This window comes from Pan troglodytes, chromosome 22 (genome assembly GCF_028858775.2).
Source record: "Pan troglodytes isolate AG18354 chromosome 22, NHGRI_mPanTro3-v2.0_pri, whole genome shotgun sequence".
NCBI classification, from domain to species: Eukaryota; Metazoa; Chordata; class Mammalia; order Primates; family Hominidae; genus Pan; species Pan troglodytes.
This window is the reverse complement of record NC_072420.2, coordinates 45,494,177-45,521,760: the sequence shown is the minus strand read 5'-3', so window position 1 is coordinate 45,521,760 and position 27,584 is coordinate 45,494,177. Positions and strand designations below refer to the sequence as shown.

The window sequence follows — 27,584 nt, the reverse complement described above, 5'->3', positions numbered from 1 at the left end:
CTCTCATAAATACCTTTATTAGAACTTCTTTTGGATGCTTCCAAATACCATAAAAAATAACTCTCCCAAAGATTCTGTTTTATCCTAGAGCCAGCGTTTTCCAATTGAGCAAACAAGTAAATTAGCTTGGTGTTCCAATGGTACCCGGCTTTGGTCACTGAAATGTTTTTTCTCAAGTTATGTGAGACCATTTTTCTAAATATGACGAGAGGTGGCGCCATAAGCACTGCACAGGAAACCAGCTGGAGTTTTCCAAAGATGGGTCCTTCCTGAAGGAGAAAGACTTGTTTTGGATGGACGATTGCCTATGAGTTCTCTTAAGTTTCAAAAGACTGTAAGGGAAAATCTGGTTACTCAAGAAGAAAGTTTAGACATGTCAGTTGAACTCAGCTCCAGAGCCTGGCCAGTTTTAAGGATTACAAATTTTGCTTAAGCCACGATTCGCTTCTTTTCAAAGAGAAACTGCTTTCCCCTTCTCCAAATTTGAAGGAGAAAAAAGGTTGCAAACTTTAGCAAGTAAGACGAACAAAACCTTAACCTCGAAGGATAGTGTAACCACACACCTGCAAACAGCTGACTCTTTGGAGAAATAACAAACGGAACTCTTGCCTTAAAACCAAGCCTCAACTCCAGCGCTATCAGGTGTGGACCTGGGTAGGCGGAACAGAGTCTGAACCTCAGCCCTGGGAGGCTGCCAGAGACCCCGGCCAGGTTCCCAGGCGGTCGGGTGAACCAAGGCCGCTCCGCGGGTGCCAGCGCTCCGAGTGCCAGAGAAGTGGCTCGGATCACAAGAGGCTGGCTTCGGGGCCATCTGCAGGCGCCCAAATCCCAACCTAAAATCACCACAGGGTCAGAATCTAATGTAAGGGGGTGTTATTCAAAGGCAGTTGGAGGCTGGCCCACCCGGAAACACCAGCTCCAGAGGAATGGAGTCCGCCCTCGGAAGCGGGGAGGGGAAGGGTGCCCTCGGGCAGGCAGAGGCGGAGGCTTTTAGCAGGACCGCGGCGTCCTTCCTACGAGGTGGGCGCAGTCCTAGCGTTTGATGGACGACGGGCAGTGCCTGCTTCAGGGAAGGGTGCGGCAGTCACGGTTTCCCGTCTTCTGGTCTCAGCAGTGCAGAAAACGGGAAGTTCATCTACAAGGGTCATGAACTAAGAAGGCAGGAGGTTTCTGTCCCCGGCACCGGCGAATCCCGGCCCCGAGAAAGGAACTACGGGCGCACGGAAGCGGGCGGCCCCGGCTCTCGCGGGGCTTAAAGCGCGCAGTGTGTTCGGGTTCACACCTCTAAATGTATTTTTGCCATTTCTTAAGTAGCCTTAAAAATGTCCGTCACTATTTAGTCCTTTTATCAACCGAGGGGCCCGGAAGGCCGCAGCGAGGGCGTCGGCGAGAAGCCGGGGAGGAGAAACGGCGCTTCTCTCGGGAGTTTAGGTGGCAGCTTCAGCAGCACACGTTTCAGCCCATTCTGGGGCCGTTTCTAGTGTGGTTAACGTACAAAAATAAACAAATCCCCTAAAAGTCCCACGCGGACATCGGCGGGAGCCCAGGGCCGGACGCCGCGGTGTGGAGCGAGGGCGCCGGCGCGGACTATGAGGGCCCACCGCGCCTCGTCCAGGGCTCACTTAAGAGCAGCGTGAGCAGCGCTTGGGGCCGCCGTCCGGGACGCCCGCAGCCCTTTAGGATGGAGGCCGCCGTGACCTCCGCTACCGAAAGCACCGCGCTCCCCTAGTCTCCTCAGCCGGTCGCCGTTCCCCGCCGCGCAGGCGCAGGAGCCGCGGCGAGCCCCTCGGTCACGCCTCGCCCCTCGGTCACGCCTCGCCCCTCGGTCACGCCTCGCCCCTCGGTCACGCCTCGCCCCTCGGTCACGCCTCGCCCCTCGGTCACGCCTCGCCCCTCGGTCACGCCTCGCCCCTCGGTCACGCCTCGCCCCTCGGTCACGCCTCGCCCCTCGGTCACGCCTCGCCTCGCCCATCCGCGCCGCGCAGGCGCACTGAGCCTCAGCCGCTCTCCTCGCTACCAGGCTCCTTTCCTCTATCGCGCAGGCGCACTGAACCTCAGCCCCGCCGGGAGGCGAGCCCGTTGGCGAGGGGGCGGGGCGGATGGCGAGGGAGCGGGGCGAGCTGCTTTTTGAGGCTGCGCACTCGCATGGCCCCGCCTCGCAGGTCCACTTCCGGCGCCGCGGCTGTTCCGGGCGGAGACCGCTTGTGCTAGAGTCGGAGTCGTAACGCTCCACTGACTGATAGAGCGACCGGCCGACCATGGCGCCCGGAGTGGCCCGCGGGCCGACGCCGTACTGGAGGTTGCGCCTCGGTGGCGCCGCGCTGCTCCTGCTGCTCATCCCGGTGGCCGCCGCGCAGGAGCCTCCCGGAGCTGGTGAGGGCGCCGGGGCGCGCGGGGCCGCGAAGGGGGCGGGGCGGCTGGTGAGTCCTGGTCGGGGTCGGGGTCGGGGTTTCGGCCAGGGCGCTGGGCTCGGCGGGCGGCCTGGGCCCACGGTCGCAGGCAGCGCCCCGACGGAGGCTCCTCGAGGGTCACGCCCGTTTGGCGGCCGCGGGAGCTGCCGTCGCGGCTGGGGCGCGGGCAGGGGAAGAGCCGTCTTTGTCTTTGTCTTTGTTTTGTCCAGTCGCTGCGGCCGCTCCTCGCGCGTGGCCGCGGGTTGGTCCTCGCCCGGCAGGCGGGACGCTTGGCACCTGCGGCCTCCCTTAGCCTCACTGCGACCCCAAACAGCACTCCTCGGGTTCGATCCCGAGCCGGGAAGCCGGCTCACGACGTGTTCGAGGTCGCACAGCTGGTCGGGGGCAGGCCGGGATGGCGGCCGCAGGCCCCTGCAGGGTGATGGGGGCCGCGGCCGGTGTGTCTCTACAGCCGCCGGCGTTCACGCCGCCACTCCCTCCCGGCCGCAGTTCCACGCACAGCAGCGAACGCTCGCACTTATCTTATGCCTTAGAAAGGAAGGCGTCCCCAAAACCAGGCTGTAGCATCTGATTTTGAAGCCAGCTGATTGCGGTTCTACGCTGTCCAGACGCGCAGGTGGCATTCTTCATCGTTTATCCCGTCTGCGCCAGGCCCTGCGGCCACAGTGGTGACCGACAGCCAGAGCTCCTATCCAAGAGGAGCTGAGTCCCCGGGAGGCTGACCAAGAAAGAAGCAGAGAGGGCGCGGGGGCTGGGGGAGGAAAGTGCGTGACAGGAGACTCAGAGTTCCAGAAACCGGGAGTGTTTATAGAGGGTGGCTTCCTGTGGGGCTGGGCCTGCAGGGCCTGGTGGGCTGCGGGAACATCCAGCAGGTTCTAAGCTGGAGAGTGTCATGGTTGGACCTGTTTCAGAATGTCATGCTGGCTTCCGTGTGTGGAGTTTCCAGGTGACCACTAGTGGTGGGGAATAGTGCCACCTTAACTTCAGTTTCCTGACCCTTACAATTAGGGTTGACCTGGGCCCAGCTTGAGGGGCTAATACTTTTCTCAGCTCTTGTTAGCCCAGGCTCTGTCAGGGTCTGCTTAATATAGTAGAGCACCTTTTCTTTTTGTGACCGTATGGAATGTTTATTCCGATGCAGGATTATTTGTGTTTCTTCTTACCTGCCTCCAAGTGTACTTAGGGTTTGTGACGTTAGCAATGCAGCTGCCTTGAAGTTTGTTAGTCAAGGAGGCCAGTGGTACTGTACTGGGAACTTTTGGCCCAGATTGAGTTCTAAGCGCAAATGTGCAGTGAATACGTTTCCACAAACAGAATGGGCGTCTGCAGGCAGAGTGTGTGATTCACTGAAAACTGTATCAGTGGCTCGGGGGTGTGTTTGCTTGCATTGTGAAAGCGGGAGTGTCAGGAAAACAACCATGAGGTTTTGTTTGACTGTGGTTCCTCCTGCTCTGCACTGCTGAAGGGTGCAGAGATGGGTGTGGACAAGTGGAGTGGACAGTGTGGGAATTAATCCGGAAAAGCCATTCGGTGTGTCTGCGCTTGGAGGCTGCACTTGCTTGCTTCCACTTATGGTAATCACCAAGTCCTGGTGGGTGGACTGTTGTTTCTCTCACTGGGGACCGCTTGGAATAGGAAGAATGGTGCCGTGTCATGTTGGCATTCACTGCCCAGGCGCCTTTGGTGTCTGCGTGCCCCTTGTCCTTGGAGAGAGGGGCTATTTATAGCCTGGAGAACTCCCCTCTTCCCACAGAGTACTTGCTTGGTGTGAGATTTTTACTGCTTGTCATGGTTACAGGAATGTGACCGCAGTACTGATGTTTAAAACGTTTTGTCTCCTTTACAAGGACACTGTGTGAATTTAAAGAATACATTATACCAATCCAAATCCAACACTTTTAAGCATCTTTTTATGTGTTTTGATGGAGGAGAGACATTAAGAACCCATGGTGTATTGAAGATCTTTAGAGCAAGATTCTTGAAGTTAAACCTGGATAGGGCTTTTGGACCCCACTTTATTTGTGTATGGGGTCAGACTCAATCCAAGAGCTTCATCTGGAGGAAATATGACCCCAAAAAGGAGCTCAGACTGCTGTGTGAGGGCTGGCGCAGTGGTGGCCAGTGCAGGTCCCCGAGGTGGTGGGTCCCACTCAGCTGCTCCTTACAGTGGGGACTTCTGATGTGGAGTTCTGCCCCTGTCACCCTGAGAAGCGTGGCTTTCTAACTGTACAGAGTGCTACAGTGTACATAGGGTTCACAGTGTTGATATATACTCCTAGTCTTCAACTCTTTCTTTTGAAATAGTGGAGTTTCCAAGAACATTTTTTTGTCTCCATATCTGCCCTCTTTTCTCACCTGGAATTGACAATGTAGTTGTTCTCCATGCCTCTGTCACAGTGCAGAGTGGGCACCATGCCCCTTTGGCTGCTCGTTCTGCTGATGAGCATGGAGACTGCAGCCTGTGGCCTGCGGTGTGACAGGAGCATGACAAGGAAATACGTACACTTGCTGGTGTGTTCCTTTGTGCTTAGTGTGTTTATTGACTCACCTGAAACTTCAGGAAAGCACTCAAATGGGTCATGGAGGGTTGGTGTATCCTGACAGAAGAAAACGTTATTTGTTGTTGTTGTTTTTTCCTTTAATTTCGGAAACAAATGAGACTGAAAGGTCTTTAAAAATTGATAAATGGAGTCTAAGTTGAAGCCTTGCAGTCATAGGACCCAGAAGTCAGGGCAGTCACATTCAGTGTTAGACTTAAGCAACACAAGGGCAGTTTTTATCTCTGGTTTTCTAGCACATGGTTTTTCTGTATCTTGTGATGAGATAAGAGATAGTGATCTCTTAGAGAAATAAACACTGCTTGTCTTTGAAGCAGTAACAAATGATTCATGCCTTTTTTTTTTTTTTTTTTTTTTTTTTTTGAGATGGAGTCTTGCCCTGTTGCCCAGGCTGGAGTGCAGTGGCGTGATGTCAGGTCACTGCAACCTCCGCCTCCCAGGTTCAAGTGATTCTCCTGCCTCAGGGATTACAGGCGTGTGCTATCACACCCGGCTAATTTTCGTATTTTTAGTAGAAATGGGGTTTCTCCGTGTTGGCCAGGCCGGTCTGGAACTCCTGACCTCAGGTGATCTGCCCACCTCGGCCTCCCAAAGTTTTGGGATTACAGGCGTGAGCCACTGCACCTGGCCTTTCTTTTCTTACTATGCAAGATGATGTGTTTTCAAAGGATAGAATAGAATGACCTTTTTTCATCTTTGACGTTATTTTCAGGAGGACTGTAAACATTGGTGTTTTCCCCCTTACTGAAAGCCCGCTCTGTTCTTGGCCTGCTGGGAGCAGGAGGAATGTTGGGCGGTTTTTCTCTCCCTCTTCCTGTCGTGCCTCTGCGCTGACTCAGACTGACCGGTAATGCAGACGTCTGAGGGTAGATGGAGTTGACGCTGTGTGTTTTGGAGCTCAGTTCTTTTAGTTCACACAAGACCTGGTTATCAGAAAGAAGCTTTAAAAATGAAAATCCCCTGTCACTTGTAGCCACTGTTGGGCTGAGGAGAGGAAGCACACGCACCCTTCCTCATGGATGACTTTTCAGGAAGGACTCGAGTGGGTGTGTTGGGCATACCCTGTCTCCTTGCCCAGATTGTATTTAGAAAGACCTCAGAGGCGCAGAAAGTTGAAGGAATAGTGCAGTGAAGTCCTGGATGCCCTTCCGTTCTCAACATTGGCTCTGTTTGCCTTAGCACTCTCTCTCTAGATCTCCTTATTTTTTAAATTTATAATACAATTGTTTGTGTTTTATTTATTTTTAAAAATTGATTCAGCTGGGCACAGTTGCTCACACCTGTAATCCCAGCACTTTTGGAGGCCGAGGTGGGAGGATTGCTGGAGGCCAGGAGTTCAAGACCAGCCTGGGTGACATAGCAAGACTCTATCTCTACTTATATTTTAAAAATGTATTGTAAATTGACAATCACAATTGTGTTGCCTGTTGTTATTTTGACCAAACCATTTGAGAGTAAGTTACTATTGTGACCCTTTATCTTTACATTCTTCAGAGTCTATCTCCTAAGAAGGAGGCTGTTCTTCTTCATAACTGAAATTTATATAATTATCAAAATCTGGACATGTAACATTGAATACCTGATTTAACTTACAATCCATATACAAATTTAACCAGTTACCCCAACAATGTCCTGTTTCCCTACCCCCTGAAATCCAGGATCACAAGTTGCATTTAATTGTTGTGCCTCTTTAATCTCCATTGATCTAGAATAGTTCCTCTTTGTCTTCAGAAAGCCAATTTGTAGAAGGACCCTCAGTGGGTCTTACCGGGTGTTCGCTTTGATTCGATTCAGGCGCGCTTTGGCAGGAGCACGGCGCAGTGATTCTGTCCTCTCAGTGTCCTCCGTGGGAGGCACATGCTGTCACTTTGTCCCATCATCATGTTGTTCTGGGTTATGGTGGAGATAACTGATCTCTTGGAAGTGCCACCTCCTCTCCATGAGTAATGACTCACCTGTGGGGAGGTGCTTTGAGACTATCTTGTCAGTCCACAGGCAGACTCAGTGGTCTTGGCATCTTCGGGGGCAGACCCAGTGGACTTGGCATCTTCGGGGGCAGACCCAGTGGACTTGGCATCTTTGGGGAATTCTTGCCTGCATTAGTGTTGGCTGTGATGATTGTAAAATGGAGGCTTCTCAACTCATCATTTCTTCAGCATTTGCCACTCAGCCTTCTCTTTATTTCATGTCAGTGTGGCTTCTAGGGGTTAGAGTTCATGACTGTTATCATTTATTTTGATGTTCACTTGGCCCAGATATGGCCAGAAAGACTCCCTCCAGGCTGGCTTCTGGGTCCTCTTGCCATTCGTTCATGTCTGTGCCACTCTCGGGCACTGCACACTGTCTGTGGCTCATCTGTTCACTTCCTGCCCCACTTCTGGAATCAGCCATTTCTCCGAGGAGCCCTGCTTCCGGCTGATGGGGAACAGCATGTAGAAACCACGACCTGGGCACCAAGAATACACCTCTGCTGCTGGGTGTTGTCCTTTCTAGGCCCTTTCAGCAGACAGAGCTAGGAGTTGAATTTTAAAACCAAGAGTTCATCATGGTGCCCATCACATTGCAACACCACGGGGGTCTTTGCCCACCATCAGCCCACAGTTGCTCCTTCCTCCCGCAGTGCCAAGTCGCTGGGGACTTGGGAACGTCAGCAGTGCTGTTCTTATCAAAGTTTCCTGTAACCCTGTCTCTCAGCAGTGATTTAAGAAATTAAGGCTTTTCACTGGTTGTCAATTTTCTTTGCCTCCCTGGGGCTGAATACAGCCTGTTGTTTCAAGTATCTAAAGTGGCTTAAAAGAAACTTCTCCATAAACCGAATAGCACATCGCTAGAGACTCTGAGAAAAGTACTACTTAGTGATAATTGCTATAGAATATGTGACAAAATGTGCTTTCATTTCAAATAAAGTGGAGATTTATTTAGAAAAGTGGAGTGTAGAACTACACTGTTAAATAGAAGGATCACAACAATGTACTCGATGTATTATTTGTCCCTTTTGGTAAACGTAATGAGTGAAATTGTAAGTTAAAGCTAAAGCTCTTTTCCCTCCATTTCATCATGAAGCTCTTCACATGGACAGCAAAGCTGAAGGATTTTGTGGTGCGCGCTTGTATACCCGCCACTTCAGCCGTGTCGCCATGCTTTGCTGTGTTGCATTTGTCCAGGTGTCCCCCACAGCCTTCCACGCCTGCGTGAATGTCAGTCACAGACGTGAGCGTCAGTCACAGACATGAGCGTGCTCTCCTGCCTTCACCATGCCTGTCAGGGACCAGAGTTCAGCAGTTGTCTTGTTTTTTCTTTTGAGATACATTTTTCATACGGGAATATGTGGGAAACTTAATTGTGCTGTTCAGTGAGTTACACCCACATAGCCGCGACCGAGACAGACCCTCGATCTGGAAGATTCAGCCTCCCCCACGCATGGCCGCCCCCCAGGCAGCCATTGCCCCCCTCCCTCCATAGGTGAGTCTCACCTTTTCTAGAGCGGCATAGCCACGAAATTACACGGTAGGGTCTTTTGTGGAAGGCGTCTTTCGCTCACATGATGTGCTTCAGACTCATCCATGTTTTACACAGAGCAGTTCGTTTCTTTTTATCGCTGAACAGTGTTAGTGATGGCACAGCCGCCTAGCTCACCTCCAAAGGAGAGACACGTAAAACAGCCTTTTGTGTTTGGAATGCCTTTTCCAGAAGATCCCTTCATACGAGAGCCGCATGTTTGCTATTCTTGATGCCCTGCTGGTATCGTGTGAGTGTTCCAGTCTGTCTGTCCACCCTCCTACAGAGTGACATCTGGGCTGTGTTCAGCTTGGGGCTGTCACAGAGCGTTCCTGCGCGGGTCCATCTGTGGATGCAGGCGCCCTCTCTCCTGGATGAAATACTGAGAGTGGAATTGCTGAGTCATAGGTGGTCGCATGTTTAGGAGCAGCTGCCAGACCTTCTTTGCAAATGGTCGAGCCATTTACACTTCCACCAACACTGTGTGAGAGTTCTGTTGCTGTACATCCTTGCCAACATTTGGTATTGTCATTCTCTTTAATTTTAGCCATTCTGGTAGGTGTGTAGTCATCTCTCATTTGGAGTTTTAGTTTGCATTTGTCTGCTGACTGGTGATGAGCACAGAGCTCTTTTCAGCGTGCACTGTGTTTGTGTGTGTGTGTATTGTGGGATTGGAGTAGGCAGTCTGTGTGTGTGTGTGTGTTATGGGATTGGAGTAGGCAGTCTGTGTGTGTGTGTGTGTGTGTGATGGGATTGGAGTAGGCAGTCTGTGTGTGTGTGTGTGTGTTATGGGATTGGGGGAGTAGGCAGTCTGCGTGTGTGTGTGTGTGTGTGTTATGGGATTGGGGGAGTAGGCAGTCTGTGTGTGTGTGTGTGTGTTATGGGATTGGGGGAGTAGGCAGTCTGTGTGTGTGTGTGTGTTATGGGATTGGGGGAGTAGGCAGTCTGTGTGTGCGTGTGTGTGTGTGTGTTATGGGATTGGGGGAGTAGGCAGTCTGTGTGTGTGTGTGTGTGTTATGGGATTGGAGTAGGCTGTGTGTGTGTGTGTGTGTGTTATGGGATTGGAGTAGGCAGTCTGTGTGTGTGTGTGTGTTATGGGATTGGAGTAGGCAGTCTGTGTGTGTGTGTGTTATGGGATTGGAGTAGGCAGTCTTTGTGTGTGTGTGTGTGTGTGTGTGTGTTACGAGATTGGGGGAGTAGGCAGTCTGTGTGTGTGTTATGGGATTGGGGGAGTAAGCAGTCTGTGTGTGTGTGTTATGGGATTGGGGGAGTAGGCAGTCTGTGTGTGTGTGTGTGTGTGTGTTACGGGATTGGGGGAGTAGGCAGTCTGTGTGTGTGTGTGTGTGTTATGGGATTGGAGTAGGCAGTCTGTGTGTGTGTGTGTGTGTTACGGGATTGGGGGAGTAGGCAGTCTGTGTGTGTGTGTGTGTGTGTTACGGGATTGGGGGAGTAGGCAGTCTGTGTGTGTGTGTGTGTGTGCGCGCTATGGGATTGGGGGAGTAGGCAGTCTCTGTGTGTGTGTGTGTGTGTGTGTGTGTTATGGGATTGGAGTAGGCAGTCTGCGTGTGTGTGTGTGTGTGTGTTATGGGATTGGGGGAGTAGGCACTCTGTGTGTGTGTGTTTTATGGGATTGGGGGAGTAGGCAGTCTGTGTGTGTGTGTGTGTTATGGGATTGGGGGAGTAGGCAGTCTGTGTGTGTGTGTGTTATGGGATTGGGGGAGTAGGCTGTGTGTGTGTGTGTGTGTGTGTGTTATGGGATTGGGGGAGTAGGCAGTCTGTGTGTGTGTTATGGGATTGGGGGAGTAGGCAGTCTGTGTGTGTGTGTGTTATGGGATTGGAGTAGGCAGTCTGTGTGTGTTACGGGATGGGGGAAAAGGCAGTCTGTGTGTGTGTGTGTGATGGGATTGGGGGAGTAGGCAGTGTGTGTGTGTGTGTGTGTGTGTGTGTTATGGGATTGGGGGAGTAGGCAGTCTGTGTGTGTGTGTGTGTGTGTGTGTTACGGGATTGGAGTAGGCAGTCTGTGTGTGTGTGTGTGTGTGTGTGTGACGGGATTGGGGGAGTAGGCTGTGTGTGTGTGTGTGTGTGTGTGTGTGTGTGTTACGGGATTGGGGGAGTAGGCAGTCAGCTTGGTTGCGTGTTGGAAGTTACTCATGCAGTCGCTCTTGCTTCTGATTGGCTTGAGTTCCAGAGCTGTTGGCTGCATGGAGTTTGACCCCTTCCTTAGTAGCAGCGCTTTGAGTAGTGGGCAGAGTCTCAGGGTGTTCTGCGTGGTTGGAGCAGGCTGGTGTGCCGGGCCTCTCCCTTGGTACAGGTTGGTACAGGGAGCATAGCCCAGTCTGGGGTGAGGCTACCAGGGGACTAAGACCTTGCTTTGTCATGTGAGATCTGTAGGTGAGTCCGAAGACAGAAGTGTGCTGCGTGGCAGTGTCGCTGGCGTTGATGTGGCCTCGGATGGAGGCTCTTGGGTTCCCAAAAGAGTGCCTGCTGATGAGTAGAAGGTCCCAGCAGGTTCGTGGTTAGTGATTACACAGCCACAGGGCACACCTCCTCTCACAGAGAGATCTGAAACACAGCCTTCTGTGTTGGCACTCTTCTCTCCCAGAAGAGCCCTTGTGGATAGGAGCCATGTGTTTATACTCTTTGTGCCCTGCCTGCAGCGGGATTCCTGAACACTCATTCCACATGTCTTGAAGAAGGCTTGTTATCAGCAGGGGCTCAGGAAGAGGACCTTCATTTGGTAATTCCACATCAGAGGTTCTTGGTGCCACACCCCTCACCGGTGCCCACCCTGCCCTGCTGGACTAATATTTACACTGCCTGATTCTCAGTGACTGACTTGTCTCTTGCCTCTTTCCTGCAGCTTGTTCTCAGAACACAAACAAAACCTGTGAAGAGTGCCTGAAGAACGTCTCCGTAAGTAGCACGTGGACTAGAGACTAGAGTGCCGTCCAGACCGTCCAAAGGCACACGGGCTTTCTCTAGGTCCAGGGATTCGCCGGGATGTGTGGAGGGCTCTGTTGTTTGGGATTTGGGGGGATGTTTTTTGGAATCGTTATCAAATGTTATTTTAGCCATTTCAGGTATATTAAACCTTCTCATGAAAACTGCAGTTACTGTCTGAGCATGGTCAGTATCCATGATTTCACTCCTATGCTGATGGGGCCAGCACTGCCTGGCCAGCCTTCCTAACGAGGCCCATAGCGAGAAATTGGGCTGTCTGCAAAGCTACACCCTAAGGTTGTGAGCCCGTGTTTTCCCAGGCTGTCGGGCTGCAGCAGAGACTGCTTTCTGAGCTCCTCACACAGGATTGGAAGGGGCACAGCAAGGAGAGAGAGGCACCAGCCCTCTGGGCCGGTGGGCCAGGCTGTCCATAGCACTCTCTGGTCGTGACCTGGGGCTTAGGTTTGGATTTTGTCCCCAGGTCTTTTAACTACCTGTGTGACCTTCAACAAGAGGGTAGCGGTCTGGAGCAAAGTTCCCTAAGCCTCCACGGCATGAGGTGGGGCCCGAGACTCCCCGGGGTGCCTTCCCGATGGAGTCTGATGCAGATGCCCACCTGGGAGAAGGAGCACCCGTGGTGGGGAAGCAGCACCACAGTGCAGGTCTTGTTAAAGACGTGTGAACAGGGCTGGGTGCAGTGGCTCACGCCTGTAATCCCAGCACTTTGGGAGGCCGAGGCGGGTGGATCACGAGGTCAGCAGTTGGAGACCAGCCTGACCAACATGGTGAAACCCCGTCTCTACTAAAAATACAAAAAAATTAGCTAGGTGTGGTGGCGCGTGCCTGTAATCCCAGCTACTTGGGAGGCTGAGGCAGGAGAATTTCTTGAAACCGGAAGTCGGAGGTTGCAGTGAGCCAAGATTGTGCCACTGCACTCTAGCCTGGGCAACAAGAGCAAAAAACTGTCTTTAAAAAACAAAAACAAAAACGTGTGAACAGGGTCCTTTGGTTTTCTCTGCGTGGTGGCCTGCGCCTGGGCCAGCCTGGCTGGCACCTCTTGGGCTTGCCTTGCCGCGCAGCTCTTGGTTCGGCAGCACCCAAGTCTGCTGGCAGCGCTGTGAAATCAGCACGGGAAACCTGAGGGAAGGCCCATGGCAGAGGGAAGTGGTTAGGCAGAAAACAGCATCCTGTGGGGCCTTTTTCTTAGGATTCCTGATCTCGCCCATCCCTTGCCCCTTCCAGTCAGGAGTTTACCAGGTTTTGAAAACTGCAGGGCCAGAGGCTTCCTTTCCCTGGCAATGAGGTTTCATGATATGAGGAGGCTGGGAAAGATGTATTCGATGATTTCTATTCTAAGGCATGAGCCATGTTCTTAAAAAACTGGTCTTCCTCCACGAGACAGTAGCATAGGTTTGAGACACACCTTGTCAGTTTGTGGGACTTAAGTGGATACTTGCATTTGCTGATTAAAAGTTGAAAGATGCTGTTTCTGTGGTTTCAGATCTTGACATTGGTGATGTTGAACTTGCTCTAATGCGCCTGGTCCTGGTGCATTTTCTAGATGGTGCTTCTTTTTAGTCTGGATTTTTCTATTGGAAGTCATTTCAGCCTTAAACATAGCTCACTGTTGTATGTGGCTTTGTAGCCTAGAGTGCGTTTTTGCCATAGTACCCTGTGTAACCCTCACCACCCTGGGCAGGGTGTGGTGATGACAGCCATCTCGTGGATGAGGCAGCTGAGGGACTTGCCCAGGTCATTGTGGATGGGGCCAGTCCAGAAGGGCTGAAGGCCTGACTCCAGTTCTGAACCCAGACAGGGCGGTGAAGAGGGCCGCTTGCCTTACAGCTAGCTCCAGGCGTGTGTGGGTGTGCTCTTGGGCACACAGGAGGTTTCTGGAAAGAGGTGTCAGTGCCTGGGAGGTCTCAAGAGGACCCTGCCTGTTGGCACAGTGGCTGTGGTGGGCTGTGTCCACGCTCCTGAGGCTGTGGTGGGCTGTGTGTCTCTGTGCTGCTGAGGCCGTGGCGGGCTGTGTGTCTCTGCTCCTGAGGCCGTGGTGGGCTGTGTGTGTCTGTGCTGCTGAGGCCGTGGTGGGCTGTGTGTCTCTGCTGCTGAGGCCTTGGCGGGCTGTGTGTCTCTCTGCTGCTGAGGCCGTGTGGGCTGTGTGTCTCTGTGCTGCTGAGGCCATGGTGGGCTGTGTGTCTCTGCTGCTTAGGCCGTGGTGGGCTGTGTGTGTCTGTGCTGCTGAGGCCGTGGCGGGCTGTGTGTCTCTGTGTTGCCGAGGCCGTGGTGGGCTGTATGTCTCTGCTGCTGAGGCCGTGGTGGGCTGTATGTCTCTGCTGCTGAGGCCGTGGTGGGCTGTGTGTCTGCTGCTGAGGCCGTGGTGGGCTGTGTGTCTCTGTGTTGCCGAGGCCGTGGCGGGCTGTGTGTCTGTGCTGCTGCCTGAGCTGCTTGCTGTGTGCATATTACTTCATCGATCAGAAAAGCAGCACAACCACCAGAGAACACCGTATCCTCCCAGTGCAGTCCTGTGGCTCATGGTACCACTGTCATGGAAAAATGGAAAATCAGACATTTACAACTTGAGCCACTTGAAAAGGGAGGATGAGCCAAAAATCGTTAATTGCAAGCAAAACCCCTGAAATGGAAGATACTCCCAAATGACCAGAATAAACAGGGTTTAACTGTTAATTGTTACATTATGCTGGAAACCACTTAAACACGACATTAAGGTGGTCACTGTATAAGTAGCCCTGGGAAAGAAGGCCCAGGGGACATTGTAATTAATATTTTTTTGTAATAGATTTTTGCCCTAACCTGGGCCAAAAACGCCGTGACTTTCTATCCTATTAAAAAGTCAGTAACACTGTTAATGTGGAGATTGGGAGTAACAGGCAGTCTGGACTTGGGTCTGGACTTGGGCTGGCGCATGAGGTGCTGCCGAACGGCAGTTCTTTTTTTTTTCCTTTTGAGACGGAGTTTCGCTCTTGTTGCCCAGGCTGGAGTGCAATGGTGCGATCTCGGCTCACCGCAACCTGCGCCTCCTGGGCTCAAGCGATTCTCCTGCCTCAGCCTCTGGAGTAGCTGGGGTTACAGGCATGCGCCACCACGCCCGGCTTATTTTGTATTTTTAACAGAGATGGGGTTTCTCCATGTTGGTCAGGCTGATCTCGAACTTCTGACCTCAGGTTATCCGCCCTCCTGGCCTCCCAAAGTGCTGGGATTACAGGCGTGAGCCACTGCACCCAACCCGAACAGCAGTTCTTTCACCCCTTCCTGTGCCATCTGCCTGCACTCTAGGCTGTCCCCTGTCACGCTCAGTGCCTGGCTCACAGACTGCTTTCGGGCCTCATTGTGTACTGCTGTGGCATGGGCTGGGCCCAGCTCTGGGCTCTTACACACACACACACGGGTGTGATGGTGTTGTCTCCACACCACTGCGGCCTCACACCTGACGTTCGAGGGGCTCAGACAAGAGCGTCTATGAGGTTCTCTCCAGCTCTCAGTTTAGGGCAGGCTGAGCCGTAGTTGCATCATCTTTCAAGCTGTGCGACTTAGTGCATTTGCGAAGGTCAGAGGTAGGAAGCATGGTCCTTTCTACAAATGGTGACCATGCTCACCCAAGTCTATTCAACACAAACTCAGTGAGTGCCTGTGATGGGCCAGGCTGTGTCCTGTGTTCTTGGGAGACTTCAGCCAGTGAAGTGCACAGGTGCCCGGCATGTGGGGAGGAGAGGTCTACGGAAGCAAACCTCACGGGAGGTGAGGAGGAGCGGGTGGAGACGGGTGGTTGTGTCCAGTCGGTTGATTGAGGCAGGGCCCATCCAGTCAGTGGGGAGCCACACAGATGTGGGGAGAGTACTCCAGGCAGAACAGGCAGGCTGAGCTGAGGCTGAGAGCAGGAGGTGGGGTTGGCAGCACTTAGGAGGCTGCCAACACAGAGGCCCCGTGGCCTCAGCAGGGTGAGTTGTGGAAGAGGCCTGAGTGACGCGGGCCTTGGATGAGTCCGTGGAGAGCTGACAGGGCTGCTGGCCGCTGTGCTGGGTGTGGACCGAAGGGCAGTGAGGGTGAAGGCAGAGACGAGGCGTGGCGGGGGAGGCTGAGCCTTTACAGCCATCCACAGAGCGATGGCAGCACTGGCGGGCTGTGGGCAGAGCCTGGACAGTTCTTTGGTTTTTCTGTTGTTTGTAACGCTTGCTTAATGTTGGTCTCTTTCAGTGTCTTTGGTGCAACGCTAACAAGGCTTGTCTGGACTACCCCGTTACAAGCGTCTTGCCACCGGCTTCCCTTTGTAAATTGAGCTCTGCACGCTGGGGAGTTTGTTGGGGTAAGTCATTGTTTTCATTTGCTGCTTGCAAAATCGATGCTTCTTTGAAAATAGTAGTATGGGCCGGGCGCGGTGGCTCACGTCTGTAATCCCAGCACTTTGGGAGGCGGAGGCGGGTAGATCAAGAGGTCAGGAGATTGAGACCATCCTGGCTAACATGGTGAAGCCCCGTCTCTATTAAAAATACAAAAATTAGGTGGGCGTGGTGGCACGCACTTGTAATCCCAGCTACTTGGGAGGCTGAGACAGGAGAATTGCTTGAACCCGGGAGGCGGAGTTTGCAGTGAGCCGAGATGGTACCACTGCACTCCAGCCTGGCGACAGACCGAGACTGTCTCAAAAAAAAGAAAATAGTATTATGTGCTCAGTTAGCAGAAGTTGCTAGAAAATGTGCTGCCAATAGCTCTGTGACTCCCAGGGAGAGGTTGGGAAGCCAGGGGTGATCTGCTGACCGGGAAAGCAGCCCTGGGGCTCCCTGGGGAACCTGGCGGACCTACTGCAAGGTGGTCAGCCCCAGCACTGAGCTCTGTCTCACCACGTTACAGCAGGTGTGGGGGAAAGGGTGAGTTTGAAGGCAACGTGTTTGACTTCTCTGCTCAGTATGTTTTGTTCATGTGTCACCCCTGAAACTCACCTGTGAATTCCCCTAGAATCTCCAGTTTTCGCAGCTGAAGAATCCCTGCTTGCGTAGACACAGCCCTCTTTTTTTGTGTGCGTATCTTTGTATATTTGATTTTGCAGGCGTTTTTAAATTAAGGAAATCAGCTCTTGTGAGATTCAAGTTGTTTTGTAGTTTGCCTTTATTTATTTATTTATTTATTTATTTATTTTTGAGACGGGCTGGAGTGCAATGGCACTATCTTGGCTCACTGCAAGCTCCGCCTCCCAGGTTCACACCATTCTCCTGCCTCAGCCTCCTGAGTAGCTGGGACTACAGGTGCCTGCCACCACGTGCAGCTAATTTCTTGTATTTTTTAGTAGAGACGGGGTTTCACTGTGTTAGCCAGGATGGTCTCGATCTCCTGACCTCATGATCTGCCCACCTCAGCCTCCCAAAGTGCTGGGATTACAGGCGTGAGCCACTGCGCCCAGCCCCGTAGTTTGCCTTTTAAATCAGTTTGTGGTGTGTTTTGTAACCTAGAACTCATTATTATGTAGTTGAATTTATTAATCTTTTAGGCTTCAGGTTTTGGGGTAATACATAGGGTCCTAAACTTTGTAAAGAAGCAATATTTTCTTAAGGTGTTTTGATGATTCTTTTTGTTTATTTGCATCTTGGATCCTTCTGCAACTTACGTCTTACTTATCACTCTTCTAATTGATTTCCATTTCAAAATCTATCAGCCTCCATCTGAAACAACTTGTTGCTGGTGTTGAGGCCCTAGAGAATTCAAAAGTTTGTGTGGTGGTGGTGGTTGTAGTGTGGGATGTCTGGCAGGGGGTGGTGGTGTTGTGTGTGCACCTTCATGTGTGATGTGTGTACTGTGTGTGATGCATGTGTGTTTGTGAACTCATCCCTTCCATGGAACTTCTCTTAATGACCACTCTGAAGAGACAGCTCCTGGACCTAGGGAGCCTTGCCCTTTGGAGCACCTGTTCTGGAGGTGTTTTTAATGGCACGTAGCTTCTCATGAAGTGCACACATCTGAAGTCTCTGTCTGCATGGACTTTATAGCCTACATAATGCACACGTGTGTGCCTACATGGACCGTGGTTTATAGCCTACATAATGTACACGTGTGTGCCTACATGGACCGCGGCTTATAGCCTACATAATGCACACGTGTGTGCGTACATGGACCGCGGCTTATAGCCTACATAATGCACACATGTGTGCCTGCATGGACCGCAGTTTATAGCCTACATAATGCACACGTGTGTGCCTACATGGACCGCGGTTTATAGCCTACATAATGCACACGTGTGTGCGTACAGGTATTCAGTGCATTTTTGCATACGTATACAGGTTATCACCACTCACAGCAAAGTAGGTAGGACTTCCAGGACTCTCAGAAGGCCCAGTTCCTGTCAGGACCCCCACGGGAGCCACTGACTGGACTTCCCGTCACCACAGATTAATGTTACTGGTTCCCGCCTTTATGTGGAGGAAATCCTGTGCTTTATTGGATGTTTTATTCAGCATGTGCCCGAGATTCGTGTCAATTGCCTGCACCAGTTGTCTGTCTCATGCAGTGTTCTACAGCTGTTCAGCCATGCTGCCACTCAGGGACGCCTGGTTCCTTCTGGTGCTGCTGTTCAGCTGTGTCTGGGTCCTTCTGGTGCTGCTGTGAGCGGTGTTGTGTTGGTGCCGGCACAGGCGCTCACTTCTGGAGGAGTGTAGGAGTGGAGTTGCTGTGTCACGGAGCATGTTTGTGTTTAGCCTTAGTACGTCTGCCAAATGTTTTTGGAGTGGCTGTACCAGTTTGGCCTCCCTCAGGCAATGTGGGACTTGGTTGCTCCACATCCTTCCCAACGTTTAGGGTAACCAGTCACCCTAAGTTCAGTCCATCTAGTGGGTGTGTAGTGGTGTCTTGTGCTTCTCACCTGCATTTCTGCAGTGACTAGCCGATCGTGCTGAGCGCCTTTACCAGTGGTGGGTGTTTTTGACAATTCTCTTGTGAAATGACATTCCCACACTAGGCTGCAGAAGTGGATGGACACACAACACCCAGCCCTGTACCTGAGAGCGGCAGCAGGTGACTAGTCACAGTCACAGTGGGGAGGGGGCACCACACGCCACACAGGGTCCCGCAGGGGAACAGGGCTCGGGGAGGCAGCCATTTCGTGACAGGAGGGTGGGGTGCGATGGGCTTGTTTGGTTAATTCTGAGGCTGAGAGGGAACTGACACCTGCTCCTCCGGGAGAAACAGAAAGTGTACCTGGCCCTGCCAGGAGGAGGAAGAGGCTATCTGAGCTGGGACCTTGTCCAGCCTTGTCCACGGGAGCAGAGTGGGGAGAAGTTGTGGCTGGGCCCTCAGGGCCCTCCTGATTTCACCAGATGCCACGGCGCACATGATACCAGTTTTAGGTCTTGCACCACAGGTCCTTGTTTATTCTTACACATAACCTTAGAACCATTTTATCCAGTTCTAGCCAAAATTATTTTGGAGCTTTAATTGTAATGACCTGATAAACATGCTTACTTGAAGGAAAATGAAATGTCTACAGCGTCGGCCATTTGTCCAGAGGCAAAGATGCCTCTCTTTCAGGCCTCTCCCACATCCTTTGGTTCAAGTTCAAGTTCATGGGTTTTACCCTATAGAATCAGCAAAAGGATCCCAGAGTTTGTTTCCCATTGTGACAGGATTTCTGTTTGTTTTTAACTAGTTTAGCTGCTTATCAGAAAAGCTATCTGAGGGGTAGATATGTTTTAAGGCCAGCCATCTTGTTGATCTCATTGGAGTTCTCCAGTCAGAAAATGACATCTTCTGCCAATGAAGGTCCCCTCTGTAGTTCTCCCTCTTACTATAATTTTTGCAATTCTACGCTTCCAGAACAGGTCAGAGGAGGAAAAAACACAGGATTAAAAGCTCAAAAGGCATTTGATCAGATGTAACCTCCTATTCCTGATTTTCAAACTATTTTAATAAACTAAGAAATGCGGATCTCAGCATCCGGGGCAGCAGGGGTGAGGCTGCGGGAGCCCCAGAGGCCTGGCCGTCGGCCTCCTTGCCAGGGCCCAGGCATGCAGCAAGTGTTCAACTCTCAGCCCCTGGAGGTCAGACGGTGTCACCTGTGGTGGTGGCACAGCTATTAACTGTAGTTAAAAACAGTGAATCATGCGGTAATCTACTGCCCAGGGGAGTTTGCTTATAAAGCCATCTTCAGGAGGCTGGCTGGGTGTTTTTTGTTTTTTTTCGAGGTGGTGTCTTGCCGTGTTGCCCGGGCTGGAGTGCAGTAGTGCAGGCACGGCTCACTGCAGCCTCAACCTCCCGAGCTCAAGCGATCCTCCCACCTCAGCCTCCCGTGTCGCTGGGACCAGAGGTGCATGCACCACACCCAGTTAATTTGTTAAACAGTTTTGTAGAGATGGACAGGGGTGGGTCTCACTTTGTTGGCCGGGCGGGTGTCGAACTCCTGGGCTCAAGCAATCCTCCCGATTTGGCCTCCCAAAGTGCTGGGATTATAGGTGTGAGCCACTGTGTCCAGCCAAGGAGGCTGTTTGAACTGCATGATTGAAAACACATTTGCAAAAGTAGTTTTAGGGTATTTTTTAATTGCCTCTGGTTTGAACTGAATGGAAAAATCTTGGCTGATTTTAATGTATAGATCTTCAAAAGAAGTTTAAAAGGATAGTAAGATCTGTTTTAAATGTGCATGTGTGTCTGAAGGCTGGTTAAGGAAATCATAACAGGGTTTGGGACTGATTAGTCAGCCGTTCTTCAGCCCCAAGGTCCTGAAAATACTCAGATTTGAAGATGATCCCGTCTTGTTCCGTGGTCTCGTCCGCTCCTCCACGGTCATTCTTTTCAAACCTGGCCGCCAGTATGTGCCCTGAGAGTCTATTTCTCTTGTAAATCATTGTAATATTCTTGACTTTGGTTTAAATAAAAAAACAAAGCTGCATCAGGCTTAACCTCCCTTTCTGTGAGTTTAGAATGTCTTACGAGAGTCTGAGTATGTAGCTTGGAATTTTGGTTAGTTAACTTTTCTCAGGCTTGAAATGCCTTTTCAAACTCAGCTGAGACAGACTACCCTGTCACTTCAGTTCATTATGGTTAATATTATAAATTGTTAATAAATTCTAAGTCACAGATAGGAACGTGTGGCTGAAAGGAGACTTGGAGAGGGCGGGACCCTGTGGGGTGGAGGCAGGGCCACAGGCTCTCCACACGCCAGGAGCCAGCAGCCTGGCCGAGGCGGCTTTCCTCCTTATGCTCCTGTGTGTTGAGGTTGTTCCCCAGGGACGAGGGAAGGCTGCTGTGCTGGGTGGGTTCTGTGTCTGGGGCGGCCCTAACTCCAGGTGCTTGAATCTCCAGTGAACTTTGAGGCGTTGATCATCACCATGTCGGTGGTCGGGGGAACCCTCCTCCTGGGCATTGTCATCTGCTGCTGCTGCTGCTGCAGGAGGAAGAGGAGCCGGAAGCCGGACAGGAGTGAGGAGAAGGCCATGCGTGAGCGGGAGGAGAGGCGGATACGGCAGGAGGAACGGTGAGGTGGCGGTGATGCCCGCTGGGAAGGTTACTTCGAGGGGATTCAGATCTGCAAGGCCATGGAACTCACATGGATACGTCCTGAGTTTTCCTCAGTTTTTAGAAATTAAGAATGTGTGTAGTGCCCAGGGGATCTTCTAGGTCGTGGTAGAGAGCGAGAGACTGTGATGGGCACCTAGCAGTGGCTGCGAACCTTGCTTCTATAGGCTTCCTCGCCCGGTGTCCTCCCATCGGTGCAGTAAGGCTGAGTCTGTGCGCGGTGACACGGGTGTGTGACGGCTGCTAAGGCGGCTCATCCAGGCCCAGCATTTGCCAAGAGCAAGCTGAGGCTCAGAGGGGACAGCGTCTGACTGTGGCTGGGTCAGCTCTCCTGTCGCCCTTTCCCTGGTGACACAGCACTCTCCTGAGTGTTTGCTGGGGCTCTGGGGCAACCCCAGGGGGAGGTGGTGTAATCCACACCTGACCTGAGGGGCCAACTGTCAGGTTGGCGGCGGGCGAGGGTGGAAGCGGGACAGATTTTCCATGTAGTCACCTTGAAGTCACATGCTACTAAGTAAAAGCTGACAATCGCATTTTCCTCACCATCTTCAGAACCTGGTGTATGATTTTTACTGTATTTTCTTTGTATGGAGAAAGCTTTTTAAACATCACAGTATTGGGCATTTGAATTTTGCTTTTATTGAAAAGAGTAGAGTAATACATTGGAACAGCCTTTGAAGACTGGGTTCGTCGTCACCTTGCCTGTCCTGGTGGGTATGTGGCCTGACGACCAAGCTTGTCCTCACCCTGGTTTCACTCTGGGAACTGGAGGGAAGCCATCAGAAGAAACCTGGCGCCCCCACTGAGGGACACGGAAGGGCGTGTCTAGCAGTTACACCACCGTGCGCTGTCGTTTGGTGCTCATAATGTTCCTCTGTGTTTTAGGAGAGCAGAGATGAAGACAAGACATGATGAAATCAGAAAAAAATATGGTAAGGACTGGTCACGCCTCCTTTTTGTCTGGTTGGGAGGCGATGGCACGCTGTCTCGGTCCTCGTTAGTGCCAGTGGGGCCTGAGATGGGGCTGTGGGTTCACCCATCGGAACAGAAGGACGTCTCTCCAGAGAGGAGCAGCTGGCGGTTGTCCCCAGCGGTGCTGTGGTGAACTCACTCCTAAGAATATTTTTATCTCAGCCAGTCGTCTTCATGAAGTCTGTTTTCTCAGATAGCTGTTTGCTTATCGAGTCCCAAGGCTTCTGGGCTGGAAGTCTGCAGCTGTTCTGCCGTCGTGTTTGGCTTCCTGTGGGCGCGCCTGCGTAGCCGAGGTGCTGCGAGTTTCAGGGCGGCCCTCTCCTCCTCGGGAGCGTTGCTCGTTGCCATCTTCTGAGTGTGGCAGGCGCTCCTTCCAAGCACTCCCCAGCACCGGCCCTGCTCCTTCTCGCCCAGCCTCGGTGTTCTGTTCTTGTTTGGTTGTGTCTGGAGAGATTTTGGAGAGGAGCTTTGAAGGAGCCAGAATGAATGTATTTGCCAAGTGTAAACCTTTTATTTAGTTGGAGTGAATTGGAAATACACATTACGTTATCTATACTCCCCCAAACCACGTGATGTTCACTGCTTAACACTGAACACCACCACCCAGCCGTGCTTTATTGATTCTGTATGATTTTAAAGTCCGCCAAGAGTCTAGTGTCTCCCGCGCTGGGTTTGTGGTTGTGTGGTGTCATGGGCGTCTCCCGTGCTGCGTTTGTGGTTGTGTGGCGTCATGGACACGGTGGGAACTGACTCCTCGCCTGTGTGAGGCGCGTGGTCCTGGATTCATGGCAGCCGTGGGCCTCAGGAATCTGTCGTCCTGCGCCCACGGTGCTTTCCTTGAAGCAGCGTATTAAAGGCTAAACCTAATTGGAAAATTTCAGAGCCTTTTCTGACTAATGCACGTGTTTTGAGTCTTCCGTTTGTTCTAGGAAATATCATATATTTGTGGTATTTTAGGGTCCCACCCACTGGGGGCATGAGGACGTCGCTGCGGTTCTCGGTCATCGGGTGGGGGGTGGACGGCAAAGCCCAGCAGCCACTGTGAGCGGCGCCTCCGTCAGGTGCAGGTGATTGGCGTTGGGTTCCCTCTCATGGGGGCTGCAGAGGCCCCCATGCTGCTGGTGCCCTGGGCTGTAAACGCTGGGTGGCTCTGCCCACTGGCCGGGACGTCCCCTCCCTGTCAGTTCTGGCCTCCTTGGAAAGTCACCTCCATGTGACTGTGCTGTGACCTGAGGCCACGTGAGTCTTGCCAGTCTGGAAGTGTCGGCTTGGGGGCGTGAGGCTGCCTTGGCTGCTGGCCTCGAGATGCCCAGTGGCTGATGGAGGCTTTTTCCTATGTGTTCCCGCCCATCAGTCTCCTGAGTGCCGTGTGCTTGGGCGCTGACTCTCTGGGTTCTCTTCACTGCTGCCTTGTCCTTGCCCCACCGTCTCTGTTGCCTACGTTTCCCGGTGTGTGTCTGGTGCAGTTATATAAAATACCAGCACGCACGCAAAAACCCTTCTTTTGGTTTTGGTTTTTCCGTCTAAACCGGAAGTAGACTCAGGAGCGAGTTTTTCAATAAGACCTTAACCAGTCTCCTTGCTGGTATCTGATGACTCTTTCCCAAAACCGACTTTGAGCCTCATCTCCCAAAGCCTGATGCCTGTGGCCCTCCTTGACAAGCAAGAAAGAAACATGGCTAGGCCCTTCCTTACCATCCCTCTGCTTCCCCGCCTCCTCTTCCACCCGGCCCCCAGAATACATGCAGTGAGTAGCTTTGTTATAATCGCTGCAGATAATTTTAGTGTACAACACAGATTTTTAAAGGGAGAGAGAGGCCAGGCACGGTGGCTCACGCCTGTAATCCCAACACTTTGGGAGACCGACCGAGGTGGGTGGATCACCTGAGGTTGGGAGTTCGAGACCAGCCTGACCAACATGGTGAAACCCCGTCTCTACTAAAAATACAAAAATTAGCCAAGTATGGTGGTGGGTGCCTGCAATCCTAGCTACCTGGAGGCTGAGGCAGGAGAATTCCTTGAACCCAGGAGGCGGAGATTGCAGTGAGCCGAGACTGCGCCATTGCACTCTATCCTGGGCAACAAGAGCAAAACTCTGTCTCAAAAAAAATAAAAAATAAAGGGAGAGAGAGTGTGTGTATGTGTGTGTGTTTCTGCAGTGTGAAGGGAAAACTCCTGGTCTTTGGGTAAGTACCACAGGTTTACTCTTATTAAATACACATTTTATCCCAGTTCTGTCAGAGTACTCGAGAGTTAGATTGATGGTCATCTTAGTTCTTTCTGTAGCCTTAATTCCAAAGGTTTAAGAGCAGCTATAAGCACAAAATAAGGTTATTTTGTTTAATACTAGCCATCCACTGTGGAACTAGCCAACCACTGTGGAAAGTACTTGCCTTAAATTTCTTTTCTTCGCCGAGCATCAGGAAATAAGTGCTTATCTCTTAGGATCTGTTAGAGTTCTTGTTTCTAGTAAATTTTATTTCAGTTTTAAAGTTTAAAGTGGTTTGACTTCAAAAAAGGTTAAGCACTGTATGAGAGCCTGCTTACAACGCCCGTTGTTGATATAGCCTCAGTAAATCTTCTTATAAAGCTTGGTTTGTATGGCTTTCTAAGATTTTGTTTCTGGTTGAATGAATGAAGTTATGATTCAAGTTTATTTTGTTTCAGGCCTGTTTAAAGAAGAAAACCCGTATGCTAGATTTGAAAACAACTAAAGCGCTCCAGCACATCAGTCCCGACGCTTCCTGTGAGGTGCACGCTCCGCAGCCCAGCCCAGCCGGGAGACCACGTGGCCATCGCGGTCTCCTGACCTTGGCCAGTGAACCTGCCAGCCTTCCAGGACAGGCGGCCAGAGAGCTGCCCCTGAAGGACAGTCCTCTCGTCTTGCAGACTGGTGACCTTCTATTCCCTGTTCATCTCTGTTTCTAGATTTAGTCACTTGACATAAGAAATCTTTGGGGTTTGGGCTTTTTTATACTCTTCTCAGTTTGTAAAACGCTAACTGCACAGGAAGCCGCCTGACGGCACCCAGCGCTGTGGCTGTCATTCTCCCAGGGCAGAACCCTGCGTTCCTCTCTGTCCACTAACAAGCTTCACACGCAACACAGGGAAGTCGGTTTGACTTTTGTCGTGAGGAGAACTGACCAGCCCTCATCATTCCCCATAAAACCACGGACAGCGTCTGTGTGCGCATCTTGAGTCTTCACACCTGTTGACTCACACGGCTTTTGCTGATGACACGGGGCTCCAGTACACAGTCTGATAAGGACTTAACGTCCTAACCTCAATTGTATTAAATAGCATTGGGGAATAGCTAAACCTTTTTTAAAAAAATTATTGGATTTTCCTCCCTGCTTACAAGATTTCACCAGAAAACTTTCATATAAAAATTCAGGTGTTTTTTGGACAATTTTTAAAATTTGTATCTCTGCTAGAACATGAGAATCTTTTTCCCTTGGAAGCTTGAATTATAAACGTGGTGTTTGGCCTGCCTCAGCAGCACCAGTTGACTGCTCGTGTGCCAGCGGTGTGGGGAGGACGGGGCAGGACGCTGCAGCTCTCTCCAGCCCTGTTGGCATCCTCAGTGCCTGCAGGCCTCTCCCTGCCTGTTGGGCTGTCTGGGGGGTGGCCATTTAGGGATCGTGGGGACGGGGTCCACCCCAAGAAGAAAGAAAGGCCCGTCCACAGGCCCGGCTCTGGGCCGCGTGCCCCGGAAGCAGGTGTGTCCAGAGCCAGCTGAGGGCTCTCCCCACGCCACCCAGCAGGCGCCGGTGCTCCTTCTGCCTCATGGGACCAGTCCAGCTTCCAGCCGCTCTGGCTCGAGGGTGGTCTGAGCACTTCCTTCCGAGTGGGCTTCTCTGGGAGCTCTCCAGTGGCACTGCTGGACCTGCCCACGTTTCTGTAAAATCAGGATACGTGGCTTTAGTAAGCAGACCAAGCGCTTTGTGGCAGGGAAAGCAGCGTGTGGGGAAGTCACTGAAAAGTGCTGCCTAAGGAAGTTTGGAAATAGTCCCCGTTCCAGATTGCCTTGAATTTTAAAACATTTTGCTTTGGGAAAGTAGGTCAGCAGCACCTAAGATCAAGGATGCGTTCCATTTTCACACTTCACAGTCATGAAAACTGAGAAGACTGTCTTCAGCGTGAACTAAAGTTCACAGGCAGATCACTGATCCAGAACACTTCAAGAACTCGTCAAACAGCTCCATAAGCCTTTTTGACTGTGTACATCTGTACCGGGAGTAACATTCCTAGGCTGAAATTTCCACAAAGAATAGAACCTGTACCCAGTTCTTCAGGCTGATTTCCCTGACCTCTTGGGCATTTGTATTTGTAGTAAAGTATTGCAGAGATTCCTAAGTATTTTATAGCAGCCATCAAAATTGGACTTTGTATTGTTTATTCATAAAAGACACTTGGTAATAGACTTCAGTGAACTCTGTATGAATGCAGTAGTGTGCGTGCAGAATCCGCTTCCTGAGCGTAGGGTGCTGAGCTGGCGCTAGGGCTCAGTTGTGAAATACAGCGTAGTCAGCCCTTGTGCTCAGTGTAGAAACCCACGTCTGTAAGGTTGGTCTTCGTCCATCTGCTTTTTTCTGAAATACACTAAGAGCAGCCACAAAACTGTAACCTCAAGGAAACCATAAAGCTTGGAGTGCCTTAATTTTTAACCAGTTTCCAATAAAACGGTTTACTGCCTGCATTTGTTTAGTATGCTGCGTGTTCTGTGTTCCATCTCAGTGGTGTCGACATGACTGCTTGGAATGCTGGGAGGCAGGTAGGCTTTTTTGGGTAAAGTGGGCCTCTGACCCATCATGGGATGCCTGGGCAGTCTCCAGACTAAATGCCTGTGGCTGTCAGAACGGACAGGCTGTGTCCTAAAACTGTGCCCACGGGCCTGCCTCGTAGGGGAGGTCTTGGCTGTCTCTGCCCTCCACAGCTGCCCTGCCCACCGCATGCCCTCCACTCGCACTGGGTGCCGAGGGCCCGGGGAGAAAGCAGGGCTACCTCGGGAAGGGCGACCTTGGCCCCCGTGTGAAACGCACACCTGCATGAGGCTCCCGCGCTCCCTGCTCCCCTCGCGTCCTTCCCTGGGTGTCTTACGTGCCAGGTTTTTAGGGAGTGCCCCCCCACCCCGGCCCCCTTCTGTGTTGCTCCTGCCACTTTAGTCCCCTGGGACACAGGGTTTAGTCCGAGCAGCAGAGTATTGGTACGTCTGTCTGTCCCGTGGACCTGCCCAGCAGGGCCCAGCGTTTGTGGCTGCGAGCACCAGCCCGTCTGCAGCGGAAACCCCCTGTGCTCGACCCGCTTCTGGCTCATTCAGGAATGTGTGGCAACTGCAGACTTGCATCTGGAATAGGGAGACGTGAGGTCGCGACTCCTGCCCCCAGACGCACTGCTATGGTGTGGTCTTAGTGCCCAGTATCTCGTTTGAGAGGCTCATCCTTGTCAGAAACATTAGGCTTAGAATCGTTTTAAGAAGTTGCAAATTTTCTGGCCGGGCACAGTGCTCATGCCTGTAATCCCAGCACTTTGGGAGGCCAAGGCTTGTGGATCACTGAGGTCAGGAGTTCAAGACCAGCCTGACCAACATGGTGAAACCCTGTCTCTACTAAAAATAGAAAAAATTAGCCAGGCGTGGTGGCAGGCGCCTGTAATCCCAGCTACTCGGGAGGCTGAGGCAGTAGAATCA

The 27,584-nt window shown here is 51.8% G+C and overlaps 1 protein-coding gene across 2 annotated transcripts; it reads left to right on the top strand.

Annotated features, from left to right (window-relative positions):
• Window positions 1-26,594, top strand: PTTG1IP (PTTG1 interacting protein). 2 transcript variants are annotated; one of them, XM_063803343.1, is made up of 7 exons: window positions 1-1,814; window positions 1,959-2,373; window positions 11,328-11,380; window positions 15,623-15,731; window positions 20,711-20,882; window positions 21,809-21,855; window positions 24,563-26,594. In XM_063803343.1, the coding sequence occupies exons 2-7, from the start codon at window positions 2,259-2,261 to the stop codon at window positions 24,607-24,609; spliced, it is 543 nt and encodes a 180-aa protein (XP_063659413.1). In that variant the 5' UTR covers window positions 1-1,814; window positions 1,959-2,258; the 3' UTR covers window positions 24,610-26,594.
• Window positions 26,595-27,584: the final 990 nt, after the last annotated feature.

What these genes read in the sequence shown, in the direction of transcription:
- PTTG1IP (XM_063803343.1), top strand. Translation starts at nt 2,259, where the DNA reads ATGGCGCCCGGAGTGGCCCGCGGGCCGACGCCGTACTGGAGGTTGCGC. An exon ending in GCAGGAGCCTCCCGGAGCTG is followed by an intron (nt 2,374 to 11,327) that starts GTGAGGGCGCCG and finishes TCTTTCCTGCAG; the next exon opens with CTTGTTCTCAGAACACAAAC. An exon ending in ACGCTGGGGAGTTTGTTGGG is followed by an intron (nt 15,732 to 20,710) that starts GTAAGTCATTGT and finishes TTGAATCTCCAG; the next exon opens with TGAACTTTGAGGCGTTGATC.